Source organism: Lupinus angustifolius, unplaced genomic scaffold (assembly GCF_001865875.1).
Source record: "Lupinus angustifolius cultivar Tanjil unplaced genomic scaffold, LupAngTanjil_v1.0 Scaffold_118, whole genome shotgun sequence".
NCBI classification, from domain to species: Eukaryota; Viridiplantae; Streptophyta; class Magnoliopsida; order Fabales; family Fabaceae; genus Lupinus; species Lupinus angustifolius.
In genome coordinates this window covers 938,390-952,426 of record NW_017724979.1, presented here as the reverse complement: position 1 = coordinate 952,426, position 14,037 = coordinate 938,390, and the positions used below count along the sequence as shown (strand labels likewise).

Sequence of the window (14,037 nt, the reverse complement as noted above, 5' to 3'; positions counted from 1 at the left end):
TTATAATTCTATAAAAAATTAATATACTAATTTATGGAAACTAAGTGAAACCGAAATAATTTTATTAAGTAGTAAACAATTGGCAAACAAGTTAGCATTAAATAGTTAGACTATGAAAAGATTGGTACTTGAAAGAAAAAGTTAGATACATGATGCAGTTAATGAATAAATCACATATCTCTTTTTAAACCTACATAAATCATTTATATTATAAATGTAATTTTTTAAACAAAAACGACAAAATACAAAAGTTGCAGATGAAGTAAAACGAATCAGATAAGATAGAACGAATGAAGACGAAGTCACAGACTAAGACGACAAATAAGAGAACGCGAAGATGAAACGACAAATAAGAGAACGCGAAGATGAAGGAGGTTTGATTCCCTCCCAAACAAAGCATATAACGATGAATTTTGAGTTCGGGTTCCCAATTTTGGTTAAATTGGGCTTAAAAACTATAACCCAAAATTAAATCTAGAACCTGCCAAAAAACCCAGAAGCCCATTAGCAGCGCCATGAGCCACACACCGCCATGGTGGTCCTAAAGCACCAAATGGTGAACATCACTATTTAAATGGTTTTTCGAAATAATGAATAGCATTTAGCCTGAAACCTTCACTGCCTTCTGTCATGGCTGTAATTTCATATCACTAGGATATACCCAAGGTGATTTCATTCTATGGATATCCGGGGTGACAATGGCTCTAGATGGTTTTAGGTAATGCATAATCCAAACTCGCCCCATTCATTCATTTTAGGACTGGAACCATTTGGATTTCGAGTTTGTTACTTGTGAGTTCTTTACTATCCAACAGAATAATTATGAACAATATTATTTTAGATAATAAAAAATTACAAATCATAATTTAAATTGTCAAGTAATACAATTTCTTTTGCTCAAGCAGATATAGAAAACAAAGTCACTACTTTATTGATAAAATTTTATTTAATAAGAACTGTCATCGTTGTACCATTATATCAAAGTTATAGATTAATAACATAATATCATTGTTTGACAACATTACAATATAAAATTTATTAACGACAATAAATTAATCAATATAACATTACATAACAATTATGGATTAATAAGATAATATCGTTTTTTTACAACATTTCATATTCATGAATTAATACATAATATTACAGTTATGTTGCTATGTATATATAGATTTAGGAACTAGCAGTATATGTATCTGCGAATCCAAGCACCAATTGTTATTCCTAATACCAAACCTTGCATGATGCTAAGAACTTCTCAAAAACTATTGGTGGTATATATTTGCGAAGATGTGAAGTCAAGTAGATATTGAATGCCTATAGATCTATTGGCTAATATTGAAAGGAGGATTGTTTTCACACAATCTTGTAAGTTTGATGATAAAAAGTGCATGTAAAAAATAAGGGGGCAAATTCTGCAAAAAAAAGAAAAAGATGAGAATCAAAACTATACTTTATAATTTTGAGTTCAACTTGTAAATGACACATGTATTGTTACTTTGGACAAAATCTAACATGTAGGAAATACCGTCACATAAGATGAATATTTTTACACATTCATATAAGTTAAATAAGTTAGAAAGTGCAAATCGCATATATAACAGCACAAATGAGAAATTTGAGTGGCAAATTGAATTTTATCTATTTCAAAAAAAAATTGAAGTAAATGATCAAACACAAAATTGTGCTACTAAGTTGTCAACTATAAAATAAGTTGCTTTAATTAAGACAACCATAAACTTATAAATAGAACAACATTAACAAGTATGTTTTTGTTTGGCCTAGCTTATTTTTTTACTTTTCTTCTCCTTAAAATAAAGAGCTTAAAAATAACACTTAAAAGTCTTTACATGAGGAATAATATAGAGGAATGTCAACATACTTCACTACTTAGGAAACCATAATATTTTACAATGACTCTATCTTTATGCCCTTTCAACTACAAAGCCAAAACAAAATACCATCCTTCATGTCATGAACTTCTTGCTTACTCTTTACTCAGTTCTAGCATTACATTTTCCATAGATGGTCTAAGGTTGAGAGATTCATGTGTGCAAAGCAAAGCAATGCTCCACAGCTTTTCTGCTTCTGATTCTGAAAACTTTCCTTCAAGATTCTCATCAAGTATCTCTTTAAAACTATCTGTTTCTACTTGTTGGAGATTTAACTGAGAAATGTCATGTTTTCCAGTAAGAAGCTGGAAAACAATCACACCAAATGCATATACATCACTCTTTTCGTTTAGCCGACCGGTTGTTGCATATTCTGGAGCCAGATATCCCATTGCTGCACTAGCTTTGAGGGTAGAAAAGACAACATCATCTGCTAGAAGTTTGTGTAGTCCTGAATCTGCAAGTATGGAATTGTATCTAGTGTCCAGAAGCACTTTTTCAGCTGATATGTTTTGGTGAATTAGAGCTTTCTTGCTTCCTTTATTTCCATGCAGATAACCAATACCTGTTGCAAGTAAGAATGTTAATAACTGAGGTGGAGGACTAGTTTGTCTAACCAGAGAAACATGTAAGTGTAAGAAGTGATTTTGTTAGAGTGGTCCATCAGATTTTCTGAACTCACTATGAATTTCATTGTAATGATTATGTACTTCATTTAGAATTATGAATGAAAGTATTATCACCTATATCTAGTTATAGCAAACTCTAGTGAAAAGTTTTCAACTTCTTCCTTATTATATGATGCATTTACAACAAAATACTACTAGTAAACTTTCCTTAAAATGTAATTTTAGTCATAGTTACATGGTTTGCGAACCGACTGATGCACAGTGCCCGGTTCTACGTAGTTGATCACTTTTTATATGATTATTCACAAACTTCTTTTATATGGAACCCGATATGTGATATGTGGTACGCCAATGGAATTAAAGTGCAGGTTAAGTATTAAATGACACTAAACACTTGAGGATATAATTTTCTGATGATCAGGCTATGGGCACATTAGAAGATCAAGTACTTAGGAAAGGGACAAGTTACTTCAATCTCATATAAGATATTCCCTGAATCACTAACAATTATGAGCTTCAATGGTCATGTAGGGATACCCTCTATGACCTATTCCTCCTTCCATGAAAGGAAAAATAAGTGTGCTCTGGAAAAGTTACCAACAAAGAAAAAGGGAAAGAAAAACTGACCTTTGGCAATACCATTGATGATAGATACTCTGGTGGACCAATCAAGAACCTTATAATCACCTCTCTTAAGGTCAAGATACTGTGACAAACTCCCATTAGAGGCAAAATCATAAATCAAAAAGCATTCCCCTCGTCCCTTCGAACAACAAAAGCCTCTCAACCGAACTAGATTTTCATGCTTTAATGATATCATTATCTTCAACCCTTTCAAGAACTCAGTTTCATCAGGCTTGCACCTTGTCTTGGCAATGCACTTAACAACCACAATTGATCCATCTCTCAATATTCCCCTGTAAATAGCCGAAAAACTACCCTTTGCCAACAAGTTTACCTCCGAGAAACATTGCGTTGCACGCTCTACTTCTTCAAGATTGAACATAAAACTCTCAAGGACTTCCTGGGAATAACCACTTCTACCTTTGGCTAATGGATCCCATCCATTAGAATACTCCAAATTTATCAGAGGACATGCACTTTTCCTTTCTTTTATCTGGAAAATACTAACTGCACCATCAGAAATTTCAGCAGTGCTTTCAATTTTCTGTTTCTGGCGTCGGTACCATAAGAACACAGAAAACCCAAAAACAGTGGAACCAACAACTACTCCAATCACCCCAAAAATCATACCAATTTTTGAAGATTCTGATGACTTTTTACAATTAGCCTCACTGCAGTTTCTAGATTTCGGTTCAACTGATGCTGGAAAACCTTCTGTAGGAAGATTATGAGGTTCATAAGGTTCAGGTTTAGTTGGATCAGAACTTGTTGCAGCTACACAAGAATCTAACTCAGCAAATCCAGTCCCACATAATGCAGCATTGTTCATGTACTGGAATCCATCTTTCAGTCTTTTGAGAGCTGCATCAACATCAACATATAAATGAGATAAAACTTGACATACAAATTCAAGTTTTCTACAAGAAATCAAGATGGAATGCCGAAAATTATCTTATCCCTTTAGGATTGATTACCTTGAGGGACACTCCCCGAGAGAGAATTGTTGCGAACATCTAGACTCTCGAGTTTAGGTATATTAGCCAATCTCACTGGAATAGGACCAAAAAGGTTATTGAAGCTTAGATCCAATCTTGTTAATGTTCCTAGTTCACCCAAACTTGCAGGAATTGCGCTACTTAGTCGATTATATTGCAGTGCAAGAACACTCAGCTTCCTCAATTTTCCTAGTTCAGTAGGTACACTCCCACTAAATTTGTTGTAACAAAGCTGCAAAACTGAAAGCACTACACATATAAGAATTATTTTGATCTACTTTTAGATAAACAGAAAAAAATGCAAGAGAGCATTTTTTCATCTTCCAACTCTCAAGTACAGGAACTAACATCAATTTTTTAGACAAAAGAGAAACTTGTTGTAGAGCTTCTAATTCTATCCTAAAAATAAGTAGACAATAAAAATGACAATACCATAGTGTAAATAGTAAAAACCAGATGGAAATGTTAGTTATACAAAAGGAAATGTTGATTCATATAACAATTTCTTGGATTTTCTATTTTATTATGTCATCATTCTCACTTGCCAAACTACAGAGTAAATGAAAAAATTTATTAATTCATGCCAAAAGAAAGAAGACAAGCAAATACAGGATTAAAGAACAGGTTTCAACAAAAAAACTGAAATTAATTGAGAAGACAGGACAGTGAAAGAAATGAAGATTTGCCTTCAGATTACTAAAATGACCAGACATTATGAAATCAAATGTTGAGTAACCAAAAATACCCAAATGTCATAGCCTATATAGTAAGAATGACCAAATTCATGAAGAAGAAAAAAGGACCAAATATAATTACTAAAAGTTCCTCCTCAATTAATTCTCACATATAATAAGATAAGAATCAGAGAATGAAATTAAGAATATATCAGAAGTCTACTTTATTGGACCAAAAATGTCATAAAACATGTTATATATACTCAAACACAAGAACATATGTTATTTATACTCAAACACAAGAACAATGTTATTTATACTCTTATGGTGTACAAAAAATGTCAAGAAAATATGGTATTTATACTTTTAAAATGTAACGTTGGTCTAGTGATAATAGACCTCACTGAATCCCTAGAATGACCAAATGTCAAAGGTTCGATTCCAGGGAGCAACACTTGTTGTTGAGAGGGACAATCATACACCTCGAAATGAATTAGTTTCTTATCCATTAGATAAGGTTATGCCCCTTCATTATACCAAAAAACAAACAAGAAAAAGGCCCAATAACAAAGAGAAAAGATCACAAATTTACAAGAAAAACAGCAAACCCACCTTGAAGATTTGACATATTGCCAATTTCACGAGGGATATCCCCAGAGAGATTATTCACATTGAGATACAAATCACTTAACTCAGTCAAACTTGAAATCTCCTTCGGTAACATCCCATTCAATGCATTGAAATGAAGGTACAAACCAGTCAAACTTTTAAGACCAGCAATAGCTTCAGGTATTCTTCCAGAAAGACCCTTTCCTTGCAGTGAAATATTAGCCACAAGACCCTTCTCATTGCAAGCCACACCCTCAAAAGAACCACTACATGGGTCAACATGTGGGGTCCATGAGATCAAAACATGATTTTTTGGATCTAGAGAGTCCTTAATAGCCATAAGAGTGTCGAGTTCAGTCATAGAAGAAAGTGATGATGAGACACATATAAGGAAGAGTTGAAGTTTCAGAATGAGATATAGTAGCAAATACATGTTTGGTTAAAAGAGGAAGTAAGAAAACTTCAGTGTAAAAATATTATCTTGGTTTGTTGGTTTAATCTTGAAAGGTTTGTATTTCTTACATCTTAGTAGAGTGAAAAGTGTGAAAAGTGCATGTGTTTTTGCAAGCGTAGAATGATGTTAAGGCAAGAAAAGTACATAGAGAGAAAAGGTGGTTAATTGGGTGTTTGGTCTGAGGGAAAGTGTTAAGGAAAGTTTGGAACAAAACCATGGCAGCATGGAATAAGGTGCAGCTTTTTTATTGTTATTTGTTTAAGCTTTTGAAGTGTGTGTCAGAATGTTGCTCTGAGTGACTAAGAGTGTATGGATAGAGCAATCACATCTTGAAACTCTATCATTTTCCTTAAATGAGTGACTAAGAAAACATTAAGGATGTTCAAGCATATATGCTAAGAGATAGTGTGAAATAATTTAACAAATGAAAAATGATAGTGCCACGTGTTTTAGGGAAAAAAATTTCTCTAGTACTGAAGAGACAAGTTATCCATTTTATTTGTGTATTTAAGGATAACAATATTATCATAATACACCTAAAGAGTAGAAATATCATATCACACAAATTTATCTTTTGCATCTAAAGGACCCGAACCCCATTTTTAGTATATGATATATATGTTAATCATTTAAGTATTGAGTTAACTAAGAGAATATGTCAAGGGATTGATTACCTACCAACCTAAAAGAATATATTTTAATATAAGGAAGGCAACATTTCCGCATGAGTTTGTAGTGTGCACTATTCAAATCAGTTTCCTTCATTCATTTTTGGATCTGGACTAGTCCATGACCAACATGGATACTCTTAATTGATACTCCAAAATTTAGAACATATTTAAAATTACTGTAAAGAACTTATGCAATTGTTTATTTCTTATAATCTCATATCTTATTTTAGACAATCAAAATGAGAAAAAAATCACAAAACAATGTTTTTACTCAAACAAACATAAAAAGGCGTTACCTACTTCAACATTATGATTGAAATTTATTTAGTAAGAACTATTTAATTAGCATGACATTACATCACAATTATATAACAACATAACATCACTACTTAACAACATAACATAAAAGTTATGATGGAAAATATATTTAGTTATGTTATTGCGTCTGTATATATATATATTTTTTCAAATTGTGGGTCTGAATATTGTGAGTCTGGGGGTACCTCTTACCCATACTCATTCAATGATGAGTTTTAAAATCTTTAATCTCTACTACTTGTATGTCCTAAAACATGGACCCAAACTTGGCCCCTTGCAATTATTATCAATGGGTATATGTGGGTTTGAGAATCTATTGTCATCCCTAATGGTGTATGCTATAATTGGAAATGTTCTAAGGAGATTAAACATTTCATTATGGGCATAATTGATTCTAATTTAAATCGTGAAACAGGTGGATTCAAACTAAACCGAATTGAAAGAATATAGTTCGGTTCAATTTCGTGGTCTAGTTCAATTCTTTTTTAAAGAAACCATTTAAAACCGACGTGGTTCTAAAGATTTTCAGGACCCGCTCGAACTGAACCATATATTTAAAAACATTTTCATTATATCATATAAGGTAAATAAATAAATGAAATGTCATATTGGCTAGAGTGTATTTTAGATTTGGAGTTTGACTCCTTTAAGTATGTTGATCTTATTATCGATACTCCATATGAAAGTTTTATTTATATGTAGTTAGTTTTGTTGTTGAATTGTAGTTATAAAAATTGAATTTGTTTTCATGTAACTCCTTATTATGTGGTTTTGGTCTTGTGAAAGTTAAGAAATTTTATTTTTCTATAATAAAAAATATGTTCATGAGTATGCTTACTTCATAAAGAAGTAGACATGTTTGACTTAATATATTACATAACTTTTATCCTGTAACACAAGAAATGTTAGTTATATTTACTCTTCATAGATAATTATTTATTTGATTTGAAATTTTGATATTGGAAGCCTAAGTAAATATGTTTAGCATGTTTAGAGTAGTATATATATATATATTAATACTTAGTGTACCTAACATTTATTAGTGTACCAAATATTTTAATTATTAGAGGTCTCTTTTATTAGCATGAAATCTTGTCGATTTTGCTCAAAAACTATTTTAACTGTGGATATATGCAAACTTTATATTAATCTTTAATATTTGCTAGTTTCTTCCCAAAACAAATATTTATCCTCATAAAGAAATCTCCAATGATATTGCATTTGAGAAATATTACTAATCGAATGATATTACTATAGTAATCATGCATATAAGAAAATCTTGTTGGCATTTTAACATCATTTCATCATTTTCATTGTACTAGTTTTTTTGCAAAGTTCTTGGATATGGCTACTGTTTTTTTCTTAATTTTGGAGAATGTATGTTAGTTTGTTAGATAAAATGGTAGTTGAAATGGATAAACAATACCTTATGAAATATAACTTCAAGTACTGTGAGATTTTTATATAAAAACAAGCAAACTATTAAACTGAACCAAACTAAATCGTTCATGATTGGTTGCATTTGGTTCTATTTCTACTTAAAATCCGAACCATGTCATTCTATTTGGTCTGGTTTATGAATTACACAAAAATTGAACTATTACACCTTATATTTCATCAATGTTTTATTTATTTGAGAATTTTACAATTTGTCTTGCCACTAGTTAAAAGTTATTGAGATTTGGGTAGTTTGTATTGTGAAGAATATTTTTGCTCCTGACCTTAGCACAGTTTTGATGAAGACACCAACATCACTAAAAAGAAGAAAATGAAGAATACTTATGAAGACAAAGAAGAATAAAGCTTCAAGAAAAATTAGATTAAGTCTCTATAGGTACTTCTATCCTAAAACTCCTTGTTATGCAAAGTAGTAATGCTCAAACCATTTCTAAAGAATAATGAAACACTTTAAAAATACTTAAAACATTTTTTGAAATAATGTGTAACGGGTTACTTCATTCAAGTAACAAGTTACATGTGAGAGAAAAAAAGTTATCCAACTTAAAACTGTTCAGAGTAATCCATTACTGCCTTTGAGTAACAGATTACCAGTTTTACAAAAGTTGAGTAACCGATTACCCAAATGGTGTAATCGATTACTCTAATTCGTTTTTAAATAATTAGTGGACAGTATGTTTGGGTAATCGATTACCCAATGTAAGTAATTGATTACTGAAGACTGTTATATGAGATTTCAAATTTCAAAACGAAATGTTTTCACTCCAAATGAAATATCTTCACTTCAAACAACTCCTACACTTTCAGAAAGGCATCATGTGTGTTTTGAAAGTCGATATAAAAACTCTAACTCTCACAACATAAACACACAACTTTTATATAACTCTCATACCACTTTGATAAATTCTCTCACTATTTTTCTGCACTTTTGCACTAAGTTCTTAAACTTTCAAAAGGAGAATTTTTCTGAGTTACTTAAAGTAATTGATTCAAAGTTTTACAAATCTATTGAGCATTATTACTAAGTATAAAAAGAGAGTTGATTGGATTGCAAGTGTTATAATATTTCATACTTGTAAAGGCAATCCAAAGCCATTATTAAAATTCTTCATTCATTGCAATAAACTTTCTTTCACAGGGTGTGAATAGAAAGGGGATAAAGTAACTTGGAAAAGCGTTTTCCAAGGGTATAAATATTAGTGAGTGGGTAAGGTACTTAGAGATCTCGGGGTGAGACTTTGTAATTACTACTCATAATATTTAGTGGAAAATCTATTGTGTTGCAAGAGTACTGGACGTAGCCTTTGGTGGACAAGAATGTGAACCAATATAAAATACTTGTGTACTCTCCTTTCCCTTTCCTCTTTAATTTATATTTGTTCATTTTCTGTAATATTATCCGCTGCGCATTAACTCTTACATTTTGCAGAAAAAGTTACTATAATTTTAAGTCAACTAATTCACCCCCTTTTAATTGCAATTCTGTTCTTACATGTATAAGGTTATGATTTTCCACTTAAATGAATATGATTATGAGACTTGAAATTGAATATAACAAGTGTATAAAGTTTTTAAGACAAAATTTGGATAATGTGGTGGCTTTTAATGAGGAGTAGACTATGAAATAAAATGTGAGAAGATGTTGCATAATTAATGATCTACTTTGAGAAAGAAAATTACTATGTCAACTCCACATTCTTAAAATACATATTAATTCAATTTGGATTGGATATTGAGGGTCAACTTAAGATTTGAGTTTTGGAGATGAAAGAATGAAAGCTTTGGAATCATTTCACAAACATATTTCATGGCTTTTAAGTTTTTCTCCTCCATTTATTACCCTTAAAGAACCATCTCGCAAACAATCTTAAATGGAGAGGTTGAATAGAGGCTTGTATATGCATAAATAGTCATTCAGTTTTAATTAATGTCAATCCTAAAAGTGAAGCAATATAAGAGAATGCCATGTAGAGAGATCATCAAAACTGGGCTGAGATCCTCTCTAGTACTAGATAATTCAGTAATGAGTCCAAATTCTAACACATGACACCAAAAAAAATTAAGGGTCCATATTTTTTATTATTTTAGAATTAAATAAAATTAAAAATTAATTGATTTATCTCTCTCCTCAAAGTATAGTAGTGAAGGTCTAGTACTAGAGACGATCTCATTCTATCAAAACTAGGGTCGATCCATGAGGGTGCACGACAAGTGCACAACACAGGGCCCATAATTAGTGGGGATATATTTTTTTACCGATACAACTAACTTTATCTCTATATGACACATATGCTATTTTTTATTCTTTTGAAATTTGTTGTATTGTCAATTATTATTACTCTACATATAAGTTCTTTCAATACTTTGTTGCTTGTAAAGATAATTTTTTTATATTATCACATAATTAATGTATAATTGAAATAAGAGTCTCAAATGAGAAAAGTATGAGACTTTTTAACGTTTATTTTGTAAGATTGAGATGACAACTAAGAGGTGGTGAATTAGTTGTCTTAAATATATGATAGATTTTTATGCAAATTTTCAGAGTTAGTAGCAGCAGAAACGTTATGCAGAAATATATCAAGTAAATTTAAGGAGATAAGGGAGAAGAGAGTACTCAGAGAGTTTTATACTAGTTCACCTTCTTGTCCACTGGAAGTTACATCCAGTACTCTTATAGCACAATAGATTTCTTCACTAGATATTAAGAGTAGTAATTACAAATTCTCACCATGAGACTTCCTTGTACCTTACTCACTCTCTAATACTTATGTCATTCTTTGGAAAACAACTTTTCCAAGAGACTATATCCCCTTTCTTATCACACCCGTGTGAAAGAAAATAATTCAACAAATTGAATGAAGAAAACTTTAACAATGGCAAGGATCGTCGCTACAAATTTGAACACTATGATCTCTTACAATCCGGTAACTCTTTATACACTTAGTTATAATGCTCAAAAGGTTTGAAAATCTTTAAAATAAAACTTAAAGAAACTTCAGAAAATTTAATCTAAACGTTAAGAACAAATTGTAGAAAGTGCAGAAAAATATTTTAGAAAAAATCAGATTTTGTATATGAGTTGTGTCATTGAATTATGAGCTTCAATGTCTTTAAATAGACTTTCCAATCAACCATAACACCTATATGAAAAGGTAGGAATTGATTGGAATGAAACCATTTTATTTGGGATGAAAGCTGTGCAGTTTGAATCTGAAAAATTGATGTAACTCTCAGTAATCGATTATAGCCTCGACGTAATCCATTACCCAAACATTTGGTCAAACTGAGTAATCGATTGCCACACTGGGCAATCAGTTACTCTCATATACTGTAATTGTGTAATCACTTACTCAAAGGGAGTAATCGATTACCCTGTTCAGTTTTTGTTGGGTAACTCGTTTCTCACTCATGTAACCTGTTATTTAGTTATGGTAACCTGTTACTTAGTCACAGTAACATGTTACTTAGATTTAGTAATATGTTACACATTATTTTGAAAATTGTTTTCATTTATACTTAGTTTTCAATTTTCTTTTTAAAATATTTTTAAGCATTACTACTAATTGTATATTATAAAGTATAAGGATAGAAGTACTTATAGACTTAGACTCTAAATTCCTTGAAGATTTATCTTCATTGTCTTCATATGCATTCTTCATTTTCTTTTTTTATGTGATGTTGGTGTCTTCATCAAAACTGTACCAAGGTTAGGAGCAAGACTTTCTTCACACATTTAGATGATAATCCGAAAAATATATATTGGACTCAAATCCTCAATATGTAACAATAATAGAACCTGAAAAGAAAGTGTATTAGATATACCTTATTATCAAAATATTATATAATTAAATTATTTAATATAGAATGAATACTCACTTTTTATTTTATTATCGTAATTTGTTTTTAGTCCTCAATTTTGTTTAAACTTTGAAATTCAAGTTTCATATAGTCAAATTATGGGTGAAAATATTTCCTTGTACCAAGTTTACAAAATGTTAGGACCAATAATGATTAAAATCATTTTTGTTTCTGATTGTGGCTGAAAGTCTAGATGACGTGATGTGCTACGCTAAACTCCATGGTAATTTTCCAGGTCTTAGAGTGGTTGAGCAAAGATATGATATCAGATGTTTCACTCTTGCAATATGCTTATGATAAAATAGTTATAAGGAGGCTATAGGGATAACTTGTGCACAAACAAGGCTATCCTGAGGGGCTTTGAAATGGTTCCAGGTTTAAAAGTTAGTTCTCCAAGAGCGTGGTTGTACCAAATTTGGATCAAAGTTTCTGCTGGAGGCAGCATACTTCCTCTATTATAGTATGTTGAATTGCCTTTATATATGTTGTGGTGTATTGGGATTTAGAGGTCCAAGCAATAAGATATCTTCATCCATTAGATAAACAATTTTTCTATGACCTAAATGAAAGAAGTATATGACTTAGACATCATATATTTTCCCAAAACCTTAAGTCATTATATATATGAGTCAATTCACTTATATATTATTTAACTTATCAACTCCTACACAATGTATGACTTCTTCACTATACTAACTCTCACTTATAATATCCAATATGATGCATGTAAGGAGAATGAGAACAGTGTGAGGAACACCATGTTACTCAACTTCGATTCCACCAACCGTTCTGCTAGGGGTGGTAATACGGGCCAGCCCGGCCCGGCCCGGTCTAGCCCACCTTTGGCCCGTCAGAATATGGGCTGGCCCGGCCCGACCCTTATTATTAAAAGGGCTCAAAATGCCAGCCCGACCCATATTTGGCAGGGCTGGCAGGCCGGCAGGCTGACCCGTTTTGTTTTTTTTTTAAAACACACATTAAAAACTTTTAGACAAAATAAATAATTCAAACCATTCATAAATGTCTTTTAAAACAAAAAATCACAAACAAAAGACACAATCTCATAATAACATATTACATTAGTATAAAACTTGTAAATTCTAAACAATAAACCACCATAGTCTTAAACTTTTAGACTCCTAGTTCATAATAGAGTTTATAACTCCTAAGTTTTAAAAATGTATAAGAATCAAAACTATTATATTATAAATCAACCACAATAATATATATATATATATATATATATATATATATATATATATTACTCAATTTAATTTGAATTCGACTACATTAAAAATATAAATTGAAACTCAGTCGAATTCAATTAATTTTCCAAAAGGAATCAAAATCAGTACTTCTATTTGAGTTTCCAATTTTCTATTTCAATTCCAACACCCCTAATTGTCAGTGAAACTCCACCTTCTCATAACAAGCACAATAATTGGATAAGAGTGAAGATAATAGATAATTACATAATGAGATATTAAATGTCCATTTTACAAAGAGAAAGAATAATTATATGCTTAAGGATTCAAACATAAGTTAAAATTGTAAAAGTTTAATCTTAATTGCAATGAGCAACATGATAGACAAATAAACTTTAGTTTTAATGTTGGCCCGTCTAAAAAACGGGCTTCCAAAACGGGTTGAATACGGGCTTTTGAGCTAAAACCCCCAGCCCGGCCCGTTAAAAACACCTATCCGAACGGGCTGGCCCGTCGGGCCAAGCCCATTTTGCCACCCATACGTTCTGCACAATTCACAAAACATGAGCAAATGAGCACAAAGATCCTCATAATCAAGTCATGTGAAGGGATTATCCATGACTAATTGAGTTAGTCTGATTTTCATT

The 14,037-nt window shown here is 31.4% G+C and overlaps 1 protein-coding gene across 1 annotated transcript; it reads right to left on the bottom strand.

Moving 5' to 3' along the window:
- Nucleotides 1-1,809: 1,809 nt before the first annotated feature.
- On the bottom strand, nt 1,810-6,209 carry LOC109339893 (LRR receptor-like serine/threonine-protein kinase GSO1). The gene is made up of 4 exons (XM_019577422.1): nt 5,427-6,209; nt 4,120-4,380; nt 3,149-4,006; nt 1,810-2,457 (listed from the first exon to the last, which is right to left on the bottom strand). The coding sequence occupies exons 1-4, from the start codon at nt 5,854-5,856 to the stop codon at nt 1,988-1,990; spliced, it is 2,019 nt and encodes a 672-aa protein (XP_019432967.1). The 5' UTR covers nt 5,857-6,209; the 3' UTR covers nt 1,810-1,987.
- Between the last annotated feature and the right edge of the window lie 7,828 nt (nt 6,210-14,037).

Bases quoted from the DNA above. Each gene is read 5' to 3' on its own strand.
- LOC109339893 (XM_019577422.1), bottom strand. From the start codon at position 5,856: ATGTATTTGCTACTATATCTCATTCTGAAACTTCAACTCTTCCTTATA. The intron at 4,007-4,119 runs GTAATCAATCCT...ATGTTGATGCAG, and splicing joins CTCGGGGAGTGTCCCTCAAG to CTCTCAAAAGACTGAAAGAT. The intron at 2,458-3,148 runs GTCAGTTTTTCT...TACTTGCAACAG, and splicing joins CATCAATGGTATTGCCAAAG to GTATTGGTTATCTGCATGGA.